The sequence below is a fragment of the Canis aureus genome, chromosome 5 (genome assembly GCF_053574225.1).
Source record: "Canis aureus isolate CA01 chromosome 5, VMU_Caureus_v.1.0, whole genome shotgun sequence".
In the NCBI taxonomy this organism is placed as follows: domain Eukaryota; kingdom Metazoa; phylum Chordata; class Mammalia; order Carnivora; family Canidae; genus Canis; species Canis aureus.
The window spans coordinates 59,578,515-59,603,939 of record NC_135615.1 but is presented as its reverse complement, the minus strand read 5'-3'; the positions used below and the strand labels follow the sequence as shown (position 1 = coordinate 59,603,939).

General features: G+C 58.8%; 1 protein-coding gene across 5 annotated transcripts in view; it reads left to right on the top strand.

The window, feature by feature from the left end:
- ADGRG1 (adhesion G protein-coupled receptor G1) overlaps positions 1–23,416 on the top strand; it is a 36,831-nt gene extending 13,415 nt beyond the window's left edge. For 3 of the 5 annotated variants that reach the window (XM_077898287.1, XM_077898286.1, XM_077898284.1), the window contains exons 2-14: positions 12,817–12,913; positions 13,459–13,881; positions 14,420–14,552; positions 15,127–15,274; positions 15,859–15,990; positions 16,321–16,437; positions 16,614–16,659; positions 16,912–17,015; positions 17,403–17,521; positions 19,326–19,594; positions 20,545–20,653; positions 20,884–21,152; positions 22,094–23,416. In XM_077898287.1, coding sequence (XP_077754413.1) covers positions 12,850–12,913; positions 13,459–13,881; positions 14,420–14,552; positions 15,127–15,274; positions 15,859–15,990; positions 16,321–16,437; positions 16,614–16,659; positions 16,912–17,015; positions 17,403–17,521; positions 19,326–19,594; positions 20,545–20,653; positions 20,884–21,152; positions 22,094–22,224 — 2,064 coding nt within the window. In that variant the 5' untranslated portion in view covers positions 12,817–12,849 and the 3' untranslated portion in view covers positions 22,225–23,416. Of the gene's footprint in view, positions 1–3,575; positions 3,735–4,278; positions 4,304–12,816; positions 12,914–13,458; positions 13,882–14,419; positions 14,553–15,126; positions 15,275–15,858; positions 15,991–16,320; positions 16,438–16,613; positions 16,660–16,911; positions 17,016–17,402; positions 17,522–19,325; positions 19,595–20,544; positions 20,654–20,883; positions 21,153–22,093 lie in introns of those variants that run through there. The other 2 variants (XM_077898283.1, XM_077898285.1) reach the window with 2 other exon arrangements.
- The last annotated feature ends 2,009 nt before the right edge of the window (positions 23,417–25,425 follow it).

Genomic DNA, 25,425 nt, shown 5'->3' with positions numbered 1-25,425 from the left:
GGGAGGACAGCCAGTGCTTCCTAACAGACTCTACAGCAGGTGTCAGCATGCCTGGGAGTCCCATCTCAGTGGGATGAGGTGGGACTTGGGTCCCCCACTTGGTTTCTCTCTCCTACAGGGCTGGAAGCCGCAGAAACTGCCGTCCAGGGAGGCGGGAGTGTTTGCAGACCCATAGCTGTAGGGTTGAAGGGACTCGGCCCCTGTTCCTGGGCTGTGAGGCCTTGGGTGCCATGCAGCCTCGTGGACCTGCCTACGCACCTCCCTTGAGTGGCTACGCGTCCTCTCCGTGTCCTGGAGATTCCAGAGCAGGGGTAGAGCTCAGGCAAAGGAGTGTACAGAACTGGGTTGGGGTCCACTTGCCAGCTGTGTAGCCCTGGGCAAGCAGCTTCTCCTCCCTGAGCCTCAGTTTTCTCAGCGGTAGAATGGGCATAATAGTGCCCCCTCATAGAGTGGCGGGCACGTGCACTGTGGAGGTTTGGTGCACGTCATATGGTTTGTGCTCTTGTGCTCCTTCCCTGCACCAGCTGCCTTGTGAGTCTCTGCATGCTGGCCCTTGGGATATGCCCATCCCCAGGTTCCTAGACCCCAGGGTCCTCCCTGGCCACAGACATGTAGTTTCCCCTCCCTGCTCCACCTTGGGGGAGCCCATGGGAATCCAGATGGAAGTTAAACATTTGCAGCAGTGAGAATAAGACCCACCTTCATGGCAGATTCTCCCCTTGGGCCCCCTCTTAGCCCTGGACCATAGGAGTAGGCTGTCGAGGGGCCTGGGAGTAGTAACTTTGCCTTCGTGTCAAGAGAAAACCCAAGGTTCAGTGATCACAGATTCAGATGAGATCTCAGACATGATCTAATCTAGCAACTTTGAAAGTCTGTCTGCGGTCCCAGTGATTTAGGAAGCTGGGGTTCCTGGGCTTCTGCATTGCAGGACTTTTCAGAGCCTTTACCAGGCAGCTGTGTATTGAAAGAAATGGTAGGCTGGCATTTAGGGCCCTATTCCTACTCTCAAGCTGTGTACAGTCTTGGGAGTCACTCTCTAGCCAAGCACTTGACAGAGATGTTTATGCCCCTGAGCCAGTCAGAGGCTGGGGAGTCAGGATGGCTCAGTGGTGGAACCTCTGCCTCAAGTGGACTTTTGGATCAGATGTGTAACATCAGGATTTGGCTCCTGTGGGGAAGAGGCTTGCAGCCTGCCTGGCCTGGATTAGAATCCCAACTCTGTCTCATTCATTCATGTATTTAGCAGTCATGGAGCATCTGCTGTGGCCCAGGCACGGCGCTAATATAGGAGATACCAGTGGTGAGCCAGGTAGTAAATGTCGAGAAATGGAAAACAAGTAAGCAAATTGGAGGGTCATTTCAGACGGCGTTAAGTGCTGTGAAGGTAGAAGGTGGCATGAAGAGGGTGATCAAGGGGACGGTAATTTTGGTTGGGTAATCATGGATGGCTTCTTAGAGGAGGACATATTTGAAATAAGGGCTGAGAAGAAACCAGTCAGGGAACAGGCCTGGGAAAGAATGTGCTACGTTGAAGGGGAAGCACATGCAAAGGTCCTGAGGATAGAAAGAAGGCTAGTGTGCTGGAGTTGGTGGGAGGGGGGCTGGCTGGCGGTGGCGGTGGCGGTGGCGGTGTGTGGGGTCGCTGGCTCACTATTTGGGCAGCTGACTTATAAAATGAGCCTCCCCATGCCTGTCCTGCACTCCGCTCTGGTCGGCGGTATCGTGAGCATTGTCAGTGTCTTTGGCCGAGACTGGGCTCTGGGCAGCAAGGACCTATGAGCGATAGTAAGTATTTTTGTCATTACAAGTACTGGGTGGCATTGGGTGGGACCTGTGATGTTGTGCCTGTTTCTCTGCATGTCACTGTGGTTAGTGAGCACCATGTGTGTGTAAAGGCCCTGGGGGGCCCCGTCTGCGCCCTCCCCTGGCTCCCCTGAACTGCAGCCCCTTGCCAGCTCTTTTTAAGCAGAGAAGCTTCTGATCCCACAGTGACTGGCTTCTCTGGCCCAGCAGGCCCTGGAATCCTTTCCGGGGAAAGGTTCCACTGAGAACAGCAACTCCTTTCTTTGCTTTCTTTTCCTCTTCCTCCGGAGGGCCAAAAATAGTGCCCGAAGGGGACACAGCTCTGGGCCAGCAGCAAGACAATAGCTGCCTCCTGACTGCAGCTGCCTCCTGGCTCTGGTCCATGGGTGGGGGAGGAGGTGTGAGGGCGCATGGGCCCAGCGTCCCCCGGCCCCAAGCCCCTGCTGCCTTTCCCATGGCCTCTGCCAGAAACCACCGCAAAGCCCCTCCGGGCCTTTGAGTGCGACTGCTGAGGGGATTCTCCACTTGTTCTGGGAAAGTGTTTATAGCTGCTTGGCTGAGACCCTAGCCCCTTAGTGCCCTGAGCAGCGCCACCGTGCCTCCTGATCTGCTGCTGGTCTGGAGCCACAGGCCCCAGTGGGGGCATCCTCTTTCCTGCCCTGACACGTGGGGACCACTCCATGTCTTTGATGCCCTTTCCCCTTTGAATGGCTCTGAAGGACTTTTTAGAGGCCAAAGGGATGTGCCCTCTTGTAAGGAAGTGAGCTCCCTGTCACTTGAGGTGATCAAATAAAAGTTTGGATGTGCACTGGATCGGGGTGGGGGGGCAGGACTAGTCAAGCGTCAGATGGACATTTAGCCTTGATGTCTCTTGGAAGAGATCTTGGCTTGAAGTTCACAGCCCTCCCTACCAGCCGGGTGGCCTTGAGAAAGTCCCATCAGTTCCCTGAGCCTGTTTCCTTATCGGTAAGTTAGCTTCAACAGGGCTGACCTTGCAGAGTGGTAGGGATACATCTCCAAAATGCCTAGGGTAGCACCTGGCACAAAGAACACAAAGAATCGGTTTCAGAAGCTTTGCCTGTGTTCTCTTCCCTTCCCACACTCCTGTGCTTACTCTGGAGCACAGATGGGAGGGTCTGACCCACTCTTGGCCCCCAGAGAATGCTCTGGAAGGAAGCCAGGGGGAACCCCCAGCCCTAGGGATAACTCAGAATGAAGATCCGTGGTGTGCTGTGGCTACCTAGGAAAGCTTTTTGGAGCAGGTGCCTCCCGGAGACACTTCTAGGGAATGTACGTGTACATCCTGCACCTGGGGGGGCCAGTGATGAGGGGTGGAGGGAGTCCAGCCTGGGATGAGGTCAGGGCCACAGGCCGGCAGCCTCCAGGGGCAAATGTAGCTGACCACGCCAGGCATCCTGGGCCACAAGGGTGGCCCCACCGGGCCCTGAAGGATTTGCTACCCAAGTCTCCCGACTCAGATGCTGACCCGCTTAGGGAGGTAGCCCTCACTGCTCTCCGTAACCCACGGTCCTCAGCCCTGCCCCTCCTGCCGGCTCCGGCTGGGCCTGGCCAGTATCTGAGTCGGGAGACTTGGGTACCGGACAAGTTAGGGCGCTTGTGCGGAGCTGGGTCGGAGCCGGGCGGTGACGTAGTTCCCTTCCTGCAGCTGCCAACAGTTGCCAGGGAAACGGTTGCCAGGGGCTGCTGTCACCTGCGCCCCTTCTCCCAGACTGGTGGCTGGGGCTCGTCGTCTTCCCTGGCTGCCCGCTTTGTTTGAAGCTCCAGTGGGGGGGCAGGGGCGGGGTGGCTCGGCTTCAAAGTCCTCCTCCCCAGAACCTGATCCCCGCGCCAGCAGGCTGCAGCCCTTCGCTCCCTCGGTCACGCTCTTTATGTACTTCTAGTGCACTCGATGCCACAAAGGACGAGTCCAGGTACGATTTCCCCTCCTCCCGTCTTCCCTCCATCCCTCTCACTCCTGGTCCTGCTTCCCCCCTTCCCTTCTTCTCGTTCTCCTCCCTTGCCTCCCCTTCCCCTGCTCCTTTTCTCTTCCTTTCCCTTCCTCTCTCTCTCTTTCTTCTTTCCCTCCATCCTTTCTCCCCCATCTCCCCTCTCTCCCCAGCACTGCCAGGGGAGCTGATGGATGGGGGTGGGAGGTGGAGATAGGGGGCACTAGGAGCTCTGGGACAGGCACAGATGCCATGCTAAGGGGGATTTATCAACTAAACAGCAGCCACAGCAGGAAGTGGTGGGGCTTAGGGCTCCACCCCACTCCCTTCAGCCTCACTCTAGCTAAAAACCGATTTTCTGCCTTTGGGCTGCACCCTCAGTGAATAAAGATAAACCTCTGAGAGGTGTTGGGAGGCTGCATCCCCAGGCTGGCAGGAGCCATGGCATGGGAGTCCCCTGGGCTCTGAGCAAAAGGGTATTTGGAACCCCAGGGAGACACATCTGGAAGCATCTTTGCTGTGAATTTTAAAGAGAAGGCTCTTCTAGCAGTCAGGTAAAGTCAAGGGGAAGCGGGCTGCAAAATCAAGAGCATCAGATCTGGAGCTGGGCCCTGGGGTAGCATCTTGGGTCCACCACTCTCTGGCTGTGCCATCTCCAGCACGTAGCTCTACTTCCAGGGGCCTCAGTTTCCCTCTTTGTTAAATGAGCATAAAGGCACGCTTCTCTTAAGGTTTGGGGGAGGGCAAGTGTGTTCCTTTGTGTAAAGAGCTTAAACTCGAGTCTTGCATTTTCCAAGAGCTTAATTCTAGCTGTGTTACTGGAGGTGGTGAGCACACCGGCCCTCCAGGGGTGCGAATAGCAATGGGAGGCCCTGGGGTGCTGTGTATTCAGTGAGCAGAATGGGATCCTGGTCTGTGCCTCCACTGCACCTCCCTGGAAGGGGGCTGGTGCCTCAGCCTTGCCCAGGCCCCCAGCATTCTTAGAGAAGGACACCTGGCTGTGTGCCCTGTGTGCCTCTCAGCCAGGGATCTGGGACTGGGAAGAGGAAGAAAGAGAGGGAGAGTTCGTGGCTGACCTCAACAAAACTAGGGTCCTGTACTCCAAAGACTGGCATTCGGCTAGGTCCAGGGTAGCTGCTCTGCAGCCCCCAGAGCAGGGTGGTAACTGGGCTGACCTTGTAGGCCTGCCCTTGGGCAGAGTAGGAGCACAGATGGGGAAGGGACACTTCAGCCAGCCAGCTGAGTCTGCGTGTGGTTTGAGAGGGAAGAGAGTCTGGCCAGGAGGAGGAGATGGCCCAACGCTGCTCCTCGCTGCCACCTCGGACATAAGCCCTGCCTTTCCCTGGAAGCATCCTAAGGCCTGGCCTATAGAGAAGACAGGTGGGGACACGGATCATAGTCATCCACAGAAGGAAACCAAGTCTCAGAGGGGATAGGCTGGCCGAAAGTTCCAAGGGCCAGTTGGCTGCAGAGCTAGTTCCGGGCTGTGCACATCTAACTCCTGTCACCCCCACTCTGGGAGGCTGCATTCTCTGGGCAGGTGCTGTGTGTCCTGGGGTCCCGGAGCCCAGCCTTGGCAGCTCCCTGGGGAGAGGGTTGCAGGGAGAGTTGGTGGGGGGTGGGGACTCACACTGTGCCAGGAGCATGGAGCTGGCACCAGAGACCCTGCGCTGCTTCCGAGAAACCCTGGTGCCTGAGCCCAGTCCCAGCCTGGGCCAGATCTGGGATCCTTTCTGATCTCTTCTCTTTTAGGTTCCAAGTCCCTATAATCCAGTCTCACATTCTAAGAGGCTTTGATTCTCTGCTTCTAAAAGCTCTGGCATGCTCCTGTTGCCTCTTTCTTTCTCTTTTCCTTGCCCCTCCCCTCCCTCCCCCTCCCCCTCTGTCCCTCTCCCTTTGTCCCTCTCCCTCTCCCTCTCCCTCTCCCTCTCTCTCTCTCTCTCTCTCTCTCATTCAATTCCAACCCTCTAAGTGTCCCAGCTGTGTGAGGACAGGCTGAGGGCCCAGCTGGCTGTGGCTGAACTTAATGGAATGGCCAACCTGGGGACAAGGCTGGCAGTGCCCCTTTCCCCAAGAGCTGCTGCTGCGGCCACCGCCGGCCGAAGGGAGGTGGGATGGGGCCTCATATACCTTGGGCTCCCTAGGGACCTCTTGCCTGGAAATGCCAAGGATGGTGATGAGTTGCCCTGGGGAACATCACAGTCTAAATGGCTCCCGCAGCCCATCTCATGGTAGCTAATGGCCTCTGAGGGGAAGGGAGGGCTGGAGCTGGGAGGGAAGGTGCTGACGGCTGTATTATCTGGGTGGTGGCAAGATTTTTGAGAGTTTGTTTCTAGTGTTGGTAACAGGTGCCCATGCTATAAAGGACACACCCTCACAGTGGGCTGGGAAACTAAGCAAGGAAGCTCTGTGGATTTTCTTTCTGCTGGACTTATCAGAGCCTTTGACATGCTAACACACAAGGCCAAGCAGTGCCTGCAATATTTCTCTAACTTGGGAACTAATGCTTCTTAGAAAGTGCTCTGGCAAAGTTACTACTTGGTAAAGATGAGGAGACAGTCCCAGAGAAGGGATAGGACTCCGGGATCACCATGACAAAAAGCATAGCTTTGAGGTTGGGCAGCCTTGGGTCTGAGTCCCGGCTTGGCTGCTTATTTGATCTTGGGCGTCACCTAACCTCTCTAGACTTTAATTTCCTTTTCTTTAAATTGAGGGGTCATAATAGCATTTGCTCCCCAGACCCATGGTGACGACTGAATCGTAATTTGTGCAAAGTGCTTTGCATGATGCCAGCACAGATTGAACACTTTCTAAATGAAGCTGCCATCCTCTCTCTCCTCAGATTCCTGGGTCCTTCCTGCTGGGTCAGATAGATCCTGTTCCCCTCCCCACAACCATGTGGTGTCAGGAACTGCAGTAGAGGCAGGGTGCGGAGGCCAGAGGCCCAGGGCATTGGCCACGTCTTAAGGCTGGCATCCCAGGGAGGAGGACCAGTGTGTGGAAAGGCTTGGAGTGGGGAACACCCAAGCCCGGGCTCACCTCTCCTTGTGTGACTCTACGTTGGCCTCTCTGAGGCCTCAAGTGAATGTTCTGGTGCCAGATAAAGCAGGCTTCAGGATGGGTGGCTCTGGGTAAGGCTCTTGGGGAGGACTGAGTCCTTTCACACAGACTGACCCCTTCCTTCCATCCTAGCCGAGAGCATTCTGCTTCTGCCCTTCCTCGGTCTCCCGCAGGGCCAGGGCCCGTCTGGGTACACAGAATTGTTGCCCATGGACTTGGCTGTACCAGAAGCCACAGGGCGATGCGGCCATGCTGCTGGGGACGGCCCTCCAACGAGTCTGGTGCAAGAATGTGAGACTCACCCCAGGCAGTGCGTGGGCATGGCCTTGGCATCCGCCAGCCTCTGGGGGCAGGCAGTTAGTTAATTTTTTATTCTCCTTTATTGTAGAATTCCTGAAACCTGAAGTCACTCTGCTTCCCCAGCCATCCCAGAACACCCTTGTGGGGAAAACCTCTAGCTTGGATGGTCACCTAGCTGGAGCTCAGCCACTTGGTTGGGGAATGGGAGCAGAGGCAGGAAGAGACTGGGTACTGCTGGGGGCCCTAGGGCAGGGGCTGGTCTAAGAGGGAGCTTGGCCCTCGCTCCCACCTAGGTCTGATGGGGGTCCCTCCTTTGATTTGTTGGATAGGTGGTGTTTCTAAGTAAGATTTTTATCAAATACTTTGGAAAGTGCCAGCGGGAGGGTCTTCTTAGCCTCCCCCCCCCCCCAGCCCCCATGGAGGAAGCACCTGCTAGAGCTGTCTCTAACTGTCTCCCCTGGCTGCCCTTTGAGGTCTATGCAGCCCTCTGTTCCTCTGCCACAGAGCTGACCTGCCCCCACTACCAGCGTTCTTCAGCTCTCTCCTTGGTCCCTTGCAGACCCATACTTCACGTGCATGTGCACACACAAGACACACTCATATGCATGCTTACATTCTCAAGGCTTGATGCTCACCATCCCCCTTGTCTCTGTTCTGGGTCAAATCCTTCTTTTCCTAAGCCCTCTGCCCTGGGCTCAAGGGGGTAGCCCACAGCTCTATGTTGCCCCCCCCTTAATGGGGAGCAGCTAAGGATTCAGGATGGAGCAGGACAGCTGAGCTGCATCCTCTTCCTTCTGTCCCACCCCCAAGGAAGGCAAGATGAGGCTGACACCTGAAAACCTGCTCCAGGGCTTCCCTTCCACCCCTGCCCTCCTTCTCCCTTTTGTCCTTTGGGAAGCCCCTTCCAGGTTCCTGGAACCCTGCTAAGCACCAGGTAAACCCTACAGGGAGCAGGACCTGTCCTTGCCAGCGAGTGGAGAAGAGGCACTGCTGGCCTGCAGGCTGCCCCAGCCCCCAGCCCAGGCCATGCCATTCAGCCGCTGCGTGATCTGGGGTTGGCCCCCTCATCTCTGACTTTCTCTGTAAAACACGGCTACTGCTATCCTAGGCTTGTAACCCAGCGGTTCCAAGCCCGTGGAGTGTCAATCAAGGGGACTCTTGTTAAAGCCCACCCCAGACCTTCTGCCTCTGATCCTCAGCGTGAGGGCCATGTGAATCTGATTTTAGTGAGCTCACCAGGGTGAGTCTGAGCCAGGGGCAAGTTTGGGCACCTCTGATGTGAACTTCTCATGCAGTGGAGGCATAGAGAGTGGAGAGTGGGCTGTGATCCTCCTGCCCCCTGAACACGTAGTTAATTCTGACAGGGGAGGGTGGTTAGGTGACACTTTATGGGGAGGGTGTATCTTCAACGGAGCCTTAGTAGATGGGTTGGGTTGTCACAGGGCTAGGGAAGGCCTTCCAGGCAAAGGGTCAGTCTGGAGATGGGGAGGAAACGTCCACAGTGTGTGTAATGGGAAGCAGAAGAAAAGCTGTGGGGGAGCAGGTCTGGGCATCAGCCCGGTTCGGTATGTTAGAGAAGTGCCTGCCCAGGAAGGGTTAACCCCAAGCAACCAGGTCCTGTCCACTCAACTTCCACCTCCGTCCTCCAAGGAAATGGGTTTTCCAGGAGCCTGGACTGGGTCAGCAAGGACTCATGGCTCTACATGGATGGCACAGGAAGTGACTCAGGACCCCAGCGGGAGAAAGTGAGCCACGGGTTCCCTGCCTGTTGCCCCCTCCCCCATCATGAAGATGGACAGGGCTGGGCCTGAGTGGGACCCTTCTCCTGGGCCTGGCCAATTCTGGGCATGAGTGGGGGTACAAGCTCTGGCCACCTTCTGCTCTGCCTGTGTCCCTGGGGACCCCGTGACGGTGGCCCCCATTGTGTTGAGCTGGGCTGGACCATTCTGTTCTCCTTTATGTTTACGGAAGGCCTGAAGCTGAGAGCAGCTGCCCCAGAAGCAGTTATGGGAGGGGACCTCTCCTGGGGTACTTGGCCCTCAAACCCAACCCCCAGGCTGGAGTTGTCTGCACCTGTCAGTGGCCTTGGCTACCCTGTCATTCTTATCTCCTTTTTGGGGGGATCTCCCAAAGCCAGGGGAGCACGTATCTCCAGGACCTTCGCCAGTGCCAGCTCTGCAAGGAGTTCTCTTAGGGTGAGGCGCAAGGTCTGTGCCTTGGCCCCACCTGGGGTGACCTTGGATCAGATAACCTTTCCCCAGCCTCAGTGTCCTGGTCTGTAAAATAGCAAAACAGTAGGACCAGTCTCACAGAGTGGCTCTGGGGATTTCAGGTGACAGCGTGGTTGACGCTACTGCTGTGATCATCGTGGTGCTGCTGCTAGAGTAGTCCTCTCAGCAACTCCTGGGTCTGGCCTAGTGCCACGTGAGGTTTGACAAAGGTCTCGCCTGCATGCCGATGGTTGGTTTTAAGAGTATTTGATGGCTGAGGCCTGTCCAGAGACCAGGGACAAGGTTCTGCCTGTGTAGAGGTCCACGTACGGGCCCCTGGCTCCTGGTTCTGGGGTTCAGCTTTCAGAGCACAGGACCGACCCCTCCTTCCTCGGCTGAGTTGAGTGGTGGAGGCACCCGGGCTGGTGACCAGGGCATTCTGCAGCCCTGCTGGGGGTGCTGGGAGAATGTGGCCCCCATTATAGATGCCAACTGCACCCTCTGAGTCAACTGCACCCTCTGAGTCAGCTGCACGGGGCAGTGGGAGTGTACAGGGGGCAGACGTCCCCCCACCCAGGCCACAGGCAGGGGGTAGAGGGAAGGAAGAGAGCGACGTGATGGGCAGCGGGCAGCGTGCTCTGTAGTGTGAAGTGAGGCTGGGAGGGTGCCAAGTGGACAACCAGGCAGTGCCCTCCCCCTTCCCGGTAGAGGCTGCGATCTCCTTGTCCCCGGTCCTGCTCTCCCTCCCCTCAGAGGGCATGTGAGTAGTTCAGGCCAGGGCCGCAAGGACAGAGGTTTTCTGGGCGGGGTTGCAGTTTTCCCATGGCGCTTCCGGAAGGGAAGTTTCATGCTCTAAGAATTTCCCGTCAAGGTGCTCTGGAGGCTGAGCTGGCCAGGGCCGCAAGGCGGGGGGCACGGAGGTGGGAGGGGAAGGGGGTAGGGCCCTGCGACAGGCCTGGGGTGGACTTAGGGGCAGGCATAGGCCGGTCAGAAAGCACACAGAGATATTTAGCCGACACCTGTGGTGCCCACCACATGCCTGGCCATGTTCTACGTCCTTTACAAGTATCAAGTCATTTATAGATGTGGCAGGTGAGGCCTAGAGAGGGTGAGTGACTGGCCCAAGGACACACAGCTTATCCAGCAGGAGAAGTTGGCGTTGGATGCAGACAGAGTCCACTCCGCTGCCTAAGAGTGGGTTGAAGGAAGCCCAGTGGATTCTCCTACTCAAATCCCGGGAATGTCTATGGGGACAAGGTTGTCCACCTAAGAGCGGCTGTTGAAACAGCGGGGTAGAGATGAGCCTGGAAGTGTCAGGGTCGTGCAATTGGTCCCTTGACTGTGTTTGCATCCCTTCCATGGTACTCACAGTGGCACAAGCTCCCTTGTCCACCAACCCCCCCCCCCCGCCCCCCATGACTGGAAGTTCACTTCTTTGTCTCAGCCTTTTTGTTCTCAAAGCTCGATCTGGGAGGGTTGATGCAAAGTGGATGACTGCCCTGTCTAGGGAGCAGTGGTCACTTTGAAGGTCAGTGGGCCAGAGACGTACATGGATTTTTGGCCAGCTCCATCCTTGCTTGTTGTGTGATGTCAGGAAGTCATTGATCCTCTCTGGGTCTTGAATCCGAATACCATAAAATGGAGAATTTGGACAAATCCATAAGCCATCTGTCAGCTTCGAGTTCACAAGTGTAGAGCAGTGGTTGCAGCGAGGAGGGGCTGCCTGGAGGAGGTGATATTTGGATCGGGGATCAGAGGTAGCAAGCAACAGGGACTGGCAGAAAGGAGAGGAAAGAAGTGGGTCCAGGCGGGACATATCTCTGTCTCCCGACGCTGGGTTTCCTCCTGCCAGTCTGAGGTGGCAGGACATGGTTGCAAAAAGGGCCAAAATGCTGAGAGAGGGCACAGAGTGAAACCTTAAAAATCACAACCTGGCCGGTAATGACCATTCCCTAAAACACATTCATATGGTTCTTCTAAGGAGTCTTGTGATGCCACAGAGGCAAGACAATGAGCCTGGTTGACCAATAACGGGACTGACAAGGCCCTAAGAAATTGGGGTTCCATTATGCGTGGTGGGGCATAGGGGACTGCCTCTAGTTTCAGGGGGTCAGGTTAGTTCAAGGAAGGAGACAATGAGCTCCTCCCTGGGCCCCATCCCCCATCCCTTTGATGCTACCATCAAATATTCCATCCAAAAGCCACCCCTTCCTGGAAGCCCCCTTTGGCTTCCCCCAAATTTAGACTTGTTGTGTGCACCCAGGTCTCCAGGCTTTCCTTCGCCTGGCTCGCGGCAGATGATTGCATGTGTCACCGCAGCCACCGCAGCTCCCCGTGAACGGAAGATGCCCATGTGTCTGTCTGTGCCTAGCTCAGTCACGGGGCCAGCTGGCCGTGGGGAAGCCACCAGCTCGTCCCTCTGAGCGCCGGGCATGCGGGTTTCCTGCCAGGCACCGCAGTCGGGACCAGGCAGGGAGGCCCTGGCCTCTGGAGTGATCCTGGGCATCTCACTTAACCCCTTGGGCTTCGCATCCCAGGTCTGTGGAAGGGGCAAGGGCAGGGCCCACCCGGCAGGGCTGAAGCGAGGCCGAGTGCAGGCACAGGGGTGCTGTGGGAAAGCACGGGCTGGACGACTGGCGCTCAGCTAGCGCAGGCCGCGGGGGGTCGGAAGCGCCCCCTCCCCACCCGGGCCCTACTGTCCCAGTCTCCCTGTCCCGGCGGAACGCACCTCTGCCTTTTCCCGGCTCCCCCTGGTGGTCACGACAGGGAGCACCCTCTCCCCGGCTCCCTGCAGAGGGCGCTGCCGGGCGCTGATGTTGGCTCTGCTTCCCCGACCCCTCACCCCTCCGACTGTCTGCCCAGCCTTTGTCCTGCAGCCCCCGTCCCCCCGCCCCCGCGCCCTGGGCCGGTCCGCAGGGATGGGCCAGGAGCTCCCTTCCTTGCTGAGGGGGGAACGCACCACCCTGCGCGGCCTGGGGACACAGGAGGCCCTGGCCAGTGGTGGGAAGCGAAGGAGGCTGGGGCTGACTATACAGGGAATTCTGGAAGGCTTCCGAAGGCAGTGTCCTCTGAGCTGGGTCTTGGGGATGATGATGGTGAGGTTCCTGGAGGAGGACCCGGAAAGCTCCTATTTTCCTGTGTCTCCTCGAGGCCTGGAGGGGCAGGGCCGTGGGGTGCTTCCAGGTGGTGCTGGAGTCTAGCCAGGATTGCCCCAGGGCTGCTGGGTCTACAGGGAAGGACTATTACCAGCCTTGTCTTGGGTGGTGTGCACGGGGCCATGCAGCAAGGGAGAGGAGGAGCCGGGCCTGAGCTCAGCCTGGGCGGCCGCTGCCCCCTGATGCTCAACTTTGGCAGCTCTGGGGAGACCCACGAGCTGTTCCCACACTGGCCTCCTTACCTCACGTCCCACACCCAAGCTGCACCGCCCTCCCCGTCTGCAGGGCTGGCCCGACCAGCCTGCACCTCTGGCCCCAGCTAACTCTCCTGGCCTCTTTCAGGTGCTGACTTCTCAGGTGACCTTGGGGTGGAAGATGGCTGCCCAAGTGCTGCTGCAGATGGCACTGTTCCTGCTAGGTGTGCTCCTCCTGGTTCAAGGTAAGCTATCTTGGGGATGCCCTGGGACTGTTGTGACTTAGGCTACAAAGCTCCGTGTCTAGGACAGCTGCGGGCATATCCACCAACCCCTTTGGGCAGGCACAGGACCTTAGATACAGTTTAGCTAATGTATCTTGGAGAAACAGGCACTCCTTCTTTCTGGCAGCTGCAGCCCCATAGTGCATAGCTTGGGGTGGGGAACATGGACTGGGTTTTGGCCCCACTCAGCTCTGCAGCCCAGAGCATCCTTGTGCAGTGCACAGCCTGTGCAATTGTATGGTAGGCATGGCCTTGTGAAGTACTTTATTGCTATTAAAATGTGGTTTTTTGGCCTTTGAAATTATTATTGTTCTTTTTATAATTTGAAGCTAGGAATTTGTGAGTAGGGCACATTCACATTTGTGTAGACCTTGAGGGTATAGGCCCTTGGAACGTGTGTGGGTCCCAGGCACTGGGATCCAGTATTCTGGGCCCAAGACCTGGCCCTCTCCTGCCCCGGCTGCTCCCTGCCCCCAGAGTCCCATCTGTGGTCTTTGTCTCCTCAGGTACCCAGGGCCGGACGCCCCGTGAAGACTTCCGTTTCTGTGGCCAGAGGAACCAGACGCACAAGAGCAGCCTGCATTATAAGCAGACGTCGGAGCTGCACATCTCCGTCAAGAACTCAGAGGGAGCCCTCACGATCCATGCCCCCTTCCCCGGGGTCCTCCCGGCTCCCCAGCTCTTCCCTGAGCCCAGGGGCCTCTACCATTTCTGCCTGTACTGGAGCCGCCACGTGGGGATACTGCATCTTCGCTACGGCAAAAACGACTTCTTGCTGAGTGACCGAGCCTCTGGCCTCCTGTGCTTCCGGCACCGGGAGGAGAGCCTGGCTCAGGGACCCCCGCTGCTCGCCACCTCGGTCAGCTCCTGGTGGAGCCCCCAGAACACCAGTCTGCCCAGTGCTGCCGGCTTCACCTTCTCCTTCCACAGTAAGGCGGCCTCCAGGCGGCGGGGAGCCGCGGAACGTTGTCTGAGGAGGGGAGGGGTGTGATCCAAGCTGTGCTCCTGGAAGGGCTGTGGGAAGGTAGGGGTGAAGGCAGAGGGTCGGGGAGGTTCCATCCAGAGGGTCCTGGGAAGGTCCAGGCAGAGGAAGATGAAGCCCACCCAGGGAGGGAGCAGAGAGAGTGGGAAGACAGGACTGGGTGTCAGGAGCCAGAGGCCGCATGGGCCCCCCACCCCTGGCCTTCCTCACAGCCCTCCTGGGTGGGCCCTCTTGGCTCCAGGTGTGTAGGCAAAGGGGCACATGGGCAGGTGCATCCCGGCCTGCCCTGCTGGGGTTGGTGTTGCCCGAAGGTTCCCTGTGGCAGGGCCGCCCTCTGGCCGGCTTCTGGGTGACCTTGGAGGGTGCACCCCACCTCTTGGAGGCTCAGTTTCATCTGCCGTAAAACGGGAGGGTGAGATGGGAGTGGGACGGGTACAGCCTGTGGCACCTGCTCAGCAGCCTCAGGCGCTTCTCCCCTGCTCCAGATCCTCCCCAGAAGGCCTCCCACAATGCCTCGGTGGACCTGTGCGAGCTGAAAAGGGACCTCGAGCAGCTCAGCCAGCTCCTGAAGCACCCCGGGAGGACCTCGAGGAAGCCCTCATCAACCCCCGCCAGCCAGTAAGCGCGGCCCCCCCAGACCTGGATGTGGGCAGGACGGTGACCTGGGGCGGGCGGCTGGAAGGAGGCCTCTCCTGGGGCTGGAATGTTCATGTCGTCTTTCCACCTCTTCCTAGAGAGGCATCGAAATACAGCCTGGCTGGGGCAAGCCCCTGGCCTTCGTATAAACAACTATCACCACCCCCAGACAGCGCCCCCCTGCCCCCGAGCCCTCTTCCCCACTGGGAAAGGGGAACTGATGGGCCCATTGGAGGGCTCGGCACACTGAGGCCCCAAGACGGGTAGGGCTGCTCCCCAGCTGCGGAGCGAGTCCACTGAGGCAGAGCTGGGCCCGGAACCGGGTGCTCGGGGCAGCCGCCTTTCCTGTTAGCTCTGCTGGCCTAGCCCCTGCTCATCCCCCCTCGCCCACCACCATGCCGGGGCTGTGGTCTCTCTCGCCCCCCCCTTCTGCCCCCTGCCCCCCCTTCCCCTATTTCCACCTGCCTCTTTCCTGTGTATCTGCGCGGTGTCCCCTTCTTGCTCCCTCGCCCTGTCCACCCCGACCAACCTCCCCAACCCCTTCTCCCCCTGCCAGGAGGCTGCAGACCCTGGAGTCGAGGCTGACTTCTGTGAAGTTCACAGGGGACACGCTGTCGTTCGAGGAGGATCTGGTCAACGCCACGGTGTGGAAGCTGCAGCCCACGGCCAGCCTCCAGGACCTGCGCATCCACTCCAGGCGTGAGGTCAGGAGTCAGGGGCCTGGCTGGTCGGGGCAGGAGACAGATGGGGAGGCTCCCGGGCCTCTGGGAGCCAGACGTGGGCTGACAAGGGAGGCCTCAGGCCCGGAGAGTACCCTGTTAGTGGCTGCCGCGTGGCGGAGGACCCTTCCTCACCTCGGTGGGGACAGGGAGCGGGCGGCATCAGAGCTCCTAGGCACCCCATGTGGACAGAAGATGAACTGCGAAGTGCCTGTGCGTGCGCCTCAGTCTTGAGACCACCCCTCACATGGCCTGGTCACTGGGAGCACCCCCCCCGCCCCCCCCTCACCCTACTACCCACCCTGGGATGCTGTAAGCGGCACGGGGTCGGAGGCCAGACAGCAGGGCACCACGTGAATCTCCCTGTTTGCCCCTGTTTGCCTGTTTGCCCCTGGAGCCCTGGGTGCTAACCACAAGGCTTCCCAGCCAGCACAGGAGCCAAGCAAGGGAGGGCTTCCCGTAGGAGGTGCGCTTAGAGATGGCAGCATCCAGGAAGTTGTTGGAGGGGGAGCTGTGTGTAGAGGCCGGAGCCTGCCTCTGGCTGAGCCCACGGGGATTCTGGTCTACAGGAGGAACAGAGCGAGATCCAGGAATACTCGGTGCTGCTGCCCCGCACGCTCTTCCAGAAGACCAAAGGCCGGAGAGGGGAGGCTGAAAAGAGACTCCTCCTGGTGGACTTCAGCAGCCAAGCCCTGTTCCAGGTGTGGGCCCCGGGAAAGCAGTTTCTGTCTGTGGGGAGGTGGAAGGCGGGCACGGAGCCAAGACGGGTAGGGCTCCCTGGTCCAGAAGTCAGAGCCTTTCCTTGTAAGGTCAGAACTTGGACTGTGAGGTACGAAATCTCCCCCAGAGAATGCTAAATTATGTTGTTTTCACTATGGTGTAAGTGACTACATGGGCTAGAATTGTTGCCAGGAGGAGACTCTGCATCTCAGGGCAATGTTGTCGGGGAGAGACGCCAGTCCAGAGAAGCTAGGGGACGTCTGGGCCTTTCTTCTCAGCCTTGAGCCCTCACCTCCCTTGTATGGATGTAGGACAAGAACTCCAGCCAAGTGCTGGGTGAGAAGGTCTTGGGGATCGTCGTGCAGAACACCAAAGTGGCCAACCTCTCAGAGCCCGTGGTGCTCACCTTCCAGCACCAGCCACAGCCGGTGAGTGCAAGTGAGCCTGCCAAGGAGTCACTTGTCTTTGACAAAATGACCAGCTGGCTGGGGCCCCATACAGTCAGGTCCACACGGGCTTGGGGCTGACACTGACTCCCTCAGCCCCACCCAGGAAGGAGCGGTTCCGTCAGGGGGTCCACTCTCCTCCTTTCTCGTCCCTACAGAAAAATGTGACTCTCCAGTGTGTATTCTGGGTTGAAGACCTGACATGTGAGTGTGGAGGGGTCTCTGAGCTGGGCAGGTATCAGGATGAGAACAGGGGTCCTGGACGGTGGGTGGAGGTGGGGTTAATCAGGGAGGACTTCCTGGAGGAAGGTGGGCCTTGAAGAAGGAATGATGGCAGACTAGAGATTTGCCAGGTGAAGCAAGGTTTGGAAGAGTGACACGATCATGGATTTTGGGTGGTCCAGTGGGGTCCTGAAGGACTGGGCTTGATCAGAGCCCCACGGAACCCTTCCTCAGTGAGCAGCCCAGGCAGCTGGAGCGATGCTGGGTGTGAGACCATCAGGAGGGAGACGCAGACGTCCTGCCTCTGCAACCACCTGACCTACTTTGCAGTGCTGATGGTGAGCAGCCCTCTCCCTGACCCGCAGCCATACCCCGGGCTGGGCTGGTGTGTGCCAGCTGCTTTTCACCTGCAGTCACTTGTTCTCCACACTGACCCCCAAAGTGTCTCCTGCTGCAGTCCTATTTTATAGAGAAGGAAACTGAGGCTCAGAGAGCTTAAGCCATTTACCTCAGGCCACACAGCTAGGAAGTGAGAGCTGCAGACACCCCCCTTCTGAAGAATGCACTCACGGGACCAGACTCTGCTCAGTTTGGTGGGGGTGGCCTGTAGATGCCTGAGTGCCCCCCCCACTCCCCGGGAGCACAGGTTGGCGCTTCACCTGGGGCAAACCATCAAGTGTGAGTTGGGGACACTGAGGCCAGCCCGGGCCTGTCTCATGGACCAGGTCGCCTCTGTGGAGGTAGCCGCCGTACACAAGCACTACCTGACCGTCCTGTCCTACGTGGGCTGTGTCATCTCCGCTCTGGCCTGTGTCCTCACCATCGCCGCCTACCTCTGCTCCAGGTAGGGCCTGGCAGGGTGGGTAGGGGCAGGGGGACAGGGAGGCGGGGGTGCGGGGAGGGAAAACCTTCATCCCAGGCCCCCAAGCTGGGACCCCATGGCCGTGGAGACCCACCCTGGAGACTGGCTTGGCTACCCCTGCCCCAAAAGCACGTGTGGTTTCAGGAGCCCTGGGAGGGGTGGTCTGCTGACCTGTGGGGACTGTGTTTCGCCCTCACATCTTTGGTGTTTGGATGACGTTAACTCTTACAAATGTTATTACCTGCCGACGTGGAACACAGGGAGAGGTGACAAAAATCTAGATTTTTCTGTCCCTGAAGAATCCCGTGTGTCACCACTGGGGGCATATGATATACAGTGACAGTTGTGACAACGGTTAACGCTTAAGGTTCCCACGTGCTGCCCACTGTTCTAAGTGTGTTATGTGCACGAAGTAGGTTTAGTCCTCACAAGGGCCCTAGGAAAGGGCTCTCAGAGGGGGTCAGTGGCCTGCCTGTGGTCACACAGCAAGGCAGTGGCAGAGGCAGGCTCACGCCCAGGTCTGCAAGGCCGCAGTTACTGAAGCTAAGCAGTGGCCGCCGTGGACAGGCACAGCCTCGAGAGTTCTGTCCAGCGCCCTGTTGTCCAGTGTCTGACTGCAGGCCTGGCCCCTGTGGCATTCCGGCTTGACAGGGCCTTCTGCACCCCCACCCCAGGGGCTGTCTGTCACTCCATTTCTGTCATTGTGGTGCCTTGGGGAGGGAGGAGCCCCACGGACAGGATGAAGAGCGCCTTTATGCCTCCTCACGCCGGCTGTGTGGACGGGTCTGGATTGTCAGGGCTGGGCCTGAGGTGCACCGTGGTCAGGGCCCGGGCCCGTTTGTGTGGAGGGGAGACATTCTAAGCACCCGGAGCGTGCTCGCTGTTCTCGGGTGGAGGACAGGAGGGTGAGGCTGCGTGTCTGCGTGTGCCTAAGAGGTGGTGTTGTGTGAGCTCACAGCTGTGCACGGTGGGGCTGGAGCAGTGACAAGGGACAGCAGGCAGGCTCAGGGCACAAGCCCCCAGCACCTACCCATGCATCGCTAGAGTGCCCAGGGGCCCAGGGACAGAGAACCTTACGGACTGGAGGTTTTACCTGTGCCTGATGCTTTACCTTGGTGGGGGGGGCGCCCTCCCACTTCACAGATGAGTGAGCTGAGGGTGAGGGGGAAGGGAGCAGCCCAGGGAGATACCTAGGGCCACGGGTGGGCATGGCTCTTGTTCCTTCTGGAACAGGTAGCAGGAGGTGGTGCTGGGCAGATCACAGGTGGGGGTGTGGGGGGCCAGGGAGGTAACGCCGGCAGTGTTTGGATCCTGTCGAGTCCTGGGTGTGGGGGGTGGCGGGGCTGTGCACACACAGACTTGCAGCCCTGAAGACAGACAGACATACCCCACCCCGCCATACTCACAGCCTCACAGTCACATGGTTGTGCAGACAGACGGGCAGACACAGGACACAGTGGCACGGAGTCTCCAAAACAGCAACAAATGCGGAGTCTTTCCCCTCCAACTTTGGGAGTATCTGGCTGGTTGCAGTGGCCAGATTTGTCTTGCTTGTTGTCTGTGGCTGAATCTGTTGTTGAATATGCACACGGTGCCCGACCTGTGGGTCCTGGGCACACAGTAGGTGCTCAGGGACTAGTGGGAGATGACCTGGCTGCAGCCATAGGAACAGGAGAGGGTGTGCGTGTGTAGTCTGGGAAGGCTGCCTGGAGGAGGAGTGCTGCCCGCACCTCCCCAAGTGGGCCACCATGGTGACCCTATGCGCCCCTCCCCGCCCCCACCGCAGGAGGAAGTCTCGGGATTACACCATCAAGGTGCACATGAACTTGCTGCTGGCTGTCTTCCTGCTGGATGTGAGCTTCCTGCTGAGCGAGCCGGTGGCCCTGGCCGGCTCCGAGGCTGGCTGCCGCGCCAGCGCCATCTTCCTGCACTTCTCTCTGCTCTCCTGCCTCTCCTGGATGGGCCTGGAGGGCTACAACCTCTACCGACTCGTGGTTGAGGTCTTCGGCACCTACGTCCCCGGCTACCTGCTCAAGCTGAGCATCATGGGCTGGGGTAGGTGGGCAGAGGGCGCTGGCAGGCCCCCCACGCCTGCCTCTTCTACTCGACTTCCTTTACCCATACATCCTCAGGTGTTCTTGGCCTTGGCTGGGTTAAGGACCCCTTTGGGAAGATGAAGTGCTGAGCACTGCCCCCAGAAACACACACTCTTCACATTGCTCACTGTTTTTAAAAGGAAGGTTTGCAGACAGCCACCATGTATGGATGTGCAGGTTGTGTACTGCTCAAAGGCACCCCGTTGGGGGATGAGTGGGCCGTAATCCCGTCCTCCACTCATCTAATGCACCCAGGCTGGCAGCGGCTCTGTCTGTGGATCCTCCAGCGCTTCAGATAACAGATTCTCCATAGCTCTGGTGTTTGTTCTTGGCCAAGACCACCCAGTTTACCATGGCCCAGACCTCTCAGGCCTGGAGGCCCAGGGGGCACACCACGAGTCCTTGTGGATGTTGCAGCAGCCCCCAAACTCCACATTCCCTCACCCAGCTTGCTGCTCCTCTGTGTTTCTCATCTGTCCCATTCTTGATTCACTCCATTGATTTACACAAAATCCCTTCAGAGTTGGCTCTGTGTCAAGACCTGGGTGTTTGGTGCTGGGTGACCACTTCTGGAGAGTCCTCGGTCCCCAGCTGGTGGGCAAAGTCGAGGCCCAGTGCAGAAGTCCCCTTTCCAGCTGCCCCCCACCCCCCAGTCTGTGCCCCCGTCTCCTTGTGACGTCCTGCCCCCCAGCAGGGAAGCTCAGACCTTCTCTCCAGGGATGGGGGCCCAGGGGGCCCAGGATGGTGAGGGGGAAGGGGCAAGCCAGGGCGATGGGGCTCTCTATGGGAAACCTAAACTGGAGTGGGGGAGGGGAGGGTCTGATCACGGAGGACCCTCCCGGAGGAGGGGAGGGGAGGGAGGGCACCCCCAGGCGGTGGGAGATGGAACTGCACGCTTGCTGCCGGCAGGCTTCCCCGTCTTCCTGGTGATGTTGGTGGCGCTGGTGGACATCAGTAACTATGGCCCCATCATCCTGGCTGTGCACAGGACTCCGGAGAGTGTCATCTACCCTTCCATGTGAGTGGCTGAGTGCGGTGGGGGCGGGAACACGAGCCTGGGAGTGCGGAGCCACACTGCCACACTGACCTCGGGGCTCCTGGGCGCCAGGGCCCCTGGAGGCCTTGGCCTGGCAGGGAAGGTGGTGAAGGCGGCTCCCCGGCCCTCGGGGCCCCTGTGACGCACACCCACAGCCCAGAAGCACGGCGCCAGCCCTGTCACCCCCTGAGCCCTCATGTCTTTGCTGTCAGGTGCTGGATCCGGGACTCCCTGGTCAGCCATGTCACCAACCTGGGCCTCTTCAGCCTGGTGTTTCTGTTCAACATGGCCATGCTGGGCACCATGGTGGTGCAGATCCTGCGGCTGCGCCCGCATGCTCACAAGTGGCCCCACGTGCTCACGCTGCTGGGGCTCAGCCTGGTCCTCGGTTTACCCTGGGCCTTGGTCTTCTTCTCCTTTGCTTCTGGCACCTTCCAGCTTGTGGTCCTCTACTTATTCAGCATCATCACCTCCTTCCAAGGTAGGCACAGAGAAGACCACCACCCCGGCCCCGGGTAGGGTACCCACGTGTGGAGCACGGGGCTGGGAAGATAGGGAGCCAACCCTGAAGGCTTCTCTGGGCCTCGGTCTTCCCATCTGTAAAATGGGGGCACCCAGGCCATAGTTGACAAGTCTTTATTGAGTACCTAGGACGTGGAGGCCCTGTGTGAAAACTTGGGGCTGCATCTGTGAACTAAGACTTGAACTCCTCTGGGTATCAGCCTCGTGGGGAGCTTGCTAGATGTGTAGACTCTGGCCATGCCAGACTTACTGAATCAGATCTGCACTGTAACAGATGCCCAGGGTGTGTGTGTGTGTGTGTGTGTGTGTGTGTGTCACAGGCTGCGGAGCTCTGGTCTAAGAGAGTGCTGGGCAGAGGGAGATGCAAGAGCCAAGGTCCTGAGGCTAAAACTAGGTGTGTGTTGGAAGGACAGTGAAGGGGAGCGAGGCTGAAGGGTAGCTGGGTAAGGGGCAGAGGGGAGGAGGGAAGGGGAGAGATGCAGAGGAGCTGGATCATGAGGGCTGGGGCTTGATCCCTCTACTGGGACCCCTCTACACCCCCTCCCCCACCAAGGACAGACAGACAGACGTACACGCACACCCCTCTGTTCTGGCCGAGAGGTGCTTAAGCGGGTGTTCTGGAGCCTGAACACCACTGTTTAGCTCCTGGCTCAGTCAAGTCCACTTACCTCCCTGTGCCTCAGTTTTCTCATTTGTGAAACAGAATAGTAATGAATAGGCCTGTCCTCATGAGAATCTCGAGAGGATAAAGTGAGATGGGGCCCAGGAAATCTCAGTGTCTGGGGCACGGTGGGTGCTCCCTTGATCACATGGGTGCTGGTAGCCTGTAGGGAGGAGGGGAGGGAAGGGGCAGGGCTGCCCGCCCCCCCGCTGAACCCCGTGCCCCCTCCCTGCCCACAGGCTTCTTCATCTTCCTCTGGTACTGGTCCATGCGGCTGCAGGCCCGGGGCGGGCCCTCGCCTCTGAAAAGCAGCTCGGACAGCGCCAGGCTCCCCATCAGTTCGGGCAGCACCTCGTCCAGCCGCATCTAGGCCACCAGCCACCCGCCAGAAGCCGCCTGAGGAACCAGAGATGGGGCTTGTCCTCACCACCACCTGCCACCCCCACAGCCAGGCCTGACACTTGATGGTCAGCCAGAGACTTGAGAGGAAGGCCCAAGGACCTTGGGGTGAGGGGGCTGTTGCCTTGGCAGCCAGACGCCCAGGCTCGGCCCTTTGAATTGGCCTGTGTACTACTCGGCTCTCCGGCCCCGCTTACAAGAGGCTCAGGAGTAGGACCTGTACCCCCACTGTCCTGAGGGCTGAAGGCTGGTCTTAACTCACCACCCCTGGGCCCAGCCCTCATTGCTGAGGATGGGAGGCCACAGGCTCCAAGGTCAAGACCTAGACCTGTGAGGCCTGGCACCATCCTTGGCCCTGTGCCCCAGCCCCGGACAGAATGTGCCAGAGCTACTGTCTCTGGTGAGCTCCACGAGGGCCCTCTGCGGTCCTGTCATTTTAGCCTGAGAGTGGTACTCAGGGCACACGAGTGTGGGGCAGAGCTTTGAGCCAGAGCCCTGGAGGAGGAGAGCCCCCTGCAGCAGCAGCTCCTCTACCTCTGAGCCCAGCACCTCAGCCTCCCCAGCCGCCATCCCTCTCCAGCCCCGGATTCAGCCAATTCCAGTGCTGTATTTTGGGTTGTGGTTGCCAAGAGCTGCTTGGTGCCTGCTGTAAACCTTTATCTACTGCACGGGCCTTTGCCTGCCTTTGACTCAGGCTTAGTATAGATGTTCTGGGCTGGGCCAGGTCTGTCTGTCCATCTGGGCCTTTCTATAGGCTGCCTTGCCCTTGTTCACCACTGCCAAGCCCACCCCTCACAGGGACTGTCAGCCTCTCCCAAAGCCCTCTTGTGGCAAGAACTGTGGAGCATAGCAGGGCAAATTTGCTTCTGCCCCAGTACTGGGAAGACTGAGGTGCGTCTCCCCTGGTGACCCTGGCCTAGAGCCTAACAGGCTCCTCAGGAGCTACAGGCACGGGATTAGGGATTGCTGGAGATCCAGGAAGACTTCCTGTAGGAGGCAACATTTGATCTGGCTCTCAGCCTTAAACATGGGGAGGACTTTCTTTTTAAGCACTAGCTCATTTGTCTTTTGAATTTAAAGAAGTAGATGTTCATTGTAGAGAATTTGGAAACTATAGAAGAAAAGAAATTAAAATCAGCTGTTGTTAATACCTAACAAACTAATGTAAACGTTTGGAGCGCTTCCTTTTGTGCTTCTATTAAGAGTCATTGATACAAACCCCTTAGGCCCAATCAGGAAACACAGATGAGAGAAGCTGGCCATGTGTGAAAAAAATCAACTGCTGGAAACTTTATCCACCAGGACAGGCAGGGGATAAACGGTTCCTTGGCATCAGTGTTGGGAAGGCAGTGGGGAATGTTGGGGTCTGTGGTGGATTGGAGATGATTAACCCGATGCCGTGGGAGCAGCAGCCACTCAGCTCCAGCCGCCCACTGCCCTGAGCAGGGATGCAGGGATGAAGGTCCATGTAGCCATACCACCCACCTTTTATGATAAATCAGGAATCGATTGTGTGGGCGCAAAATCCCTTGATTTAAAAGTCTGACTCATCCAGAAAATTCACTGGCCAAAGAAATCAGATGTGGGGACTGAATTCAGCCCTTGGATGGTCATGTGACGTACGGAACCGGTTTGTGGGCTGGAATGAAGTAGGTGGGCTGCAAGAAGCAGTGATTGGACTTGCCTCCCATCACCACCTCCAGCCCAGTTCCGTCCAAGCTGCTGTGCCCGTGCCCCGTGGCACAGGCAAGGAGGATCTGTGCGGCTCGGTTGCGAGAGGAGCGGCGTCTGAGCCCAGCTGTGTGCATCCAGGTCCACCCCGAGCTTCTGCCCAGCGCAGCCGCCTCCCTCGTCTCCTGGCTGCTCCAGGGGGATGACGGGCTGGGGGAAATGGACAGGATGGGTGCAAGGCCACCTTAGCCATGGAGAGTAGACTGGCAGTGCCCTCTGATGGGTGACTGTGGGATCCGGAGACCTGCGGGGACCTCGGCACGCGGCGCCTCCCTGTGCCCGGCTTCTCTTCCAATGCTCTCTGCTCCTCTGTCCCGTTGGCTTCTGCCTCCACTTTCTGCGAGTCCTGAGGACAGAGGCAAGCCTGGCCCCCAGTGCCCTGCTTGGGCAGATTGGGTGGGGGGTCAGAGCCAGCTCCCTCCTCACAGGCCTCTCAGTCTCTGCAGGAAGGTCTCCTGGAGCGCCACCCCTTGGCTAGACCTGGGGGCACGTCCTCCCATCCTCAGGGAGGGAAGGAAAGGACCCAGCTCCCTGCTGCCCCCCGCCCGGCAGAGAGCACTCCCTTCAAACACATTCTCCCACTTTGGAGAGCTCTTGCATTTTAGGTTTTGTGTTTGAGGCTGGCTCAGGTAGCAGGGAGAGGGGTCTCGGGTCGGATCCCACCTTCTCGGGACAGGTGCTGGACAGGCCCCTCGACGGCTCTTCTCATGCTCTTCAGCGGGCCGTGGGGCCTCAGACAGCAGGACCGCTCTTCTCAGGACACAACCAGGTTTGCGTGTGGGGACGTTGCTCTGGTGTGGGAAACGCACTGAAGAGGCCAGAAGGGCAAATGTGGGCTGGGCCTGGCCAGAAGCCCGGAGGCCTTGTCCCTAGAGACAGAAGCCCACCCGGAGCCACGGGGACAAATCAGTGGTGAGAGGAGGTGGCAGAAAGGGAAGTTATAGTTCCCTGTGTGCTGGGATTTGGAGGTCCCGGGGCTCTGTCCATGGCTCCAGGCCAGCCCCCAGCCCCGATGGGGCCTAGGAGGGGTGGCCCTCCTCCTGGCCCTGTCCAGCTATCTTGGCCACTTTGCCAGCCCGCCGCCCCCTGTCCTGTTTTTCCAGGTATGCTGGACACTCTGGGTGCCTCCTTCTGGGCCCTTCTTCACACACAGGCCCCCATGAGCCCCTTTGAGGGCCCTGGTACTAGCATGGGTCTGCAGCGATAGTGCCAGCCAGTGGCAGTTCCCAAAGCCCTTGTCTGCCATCTCGCCTCACCTGGCTGCCGCTGGGAGGGAGGGGGAACGGGCCGTGCTTCCCATCTGGCCCCAAGTCTTCCCTGCAGAGGAAGTGCCTGGGACACCGTGCCAGATTCCCACCTGCCACCCCCGTCCCAGGAGTGACGCCGCTGACATCCTCTTCCCAACACTCTCCAGGTCCAGGGGGCCCAGAAGGGGACTGAT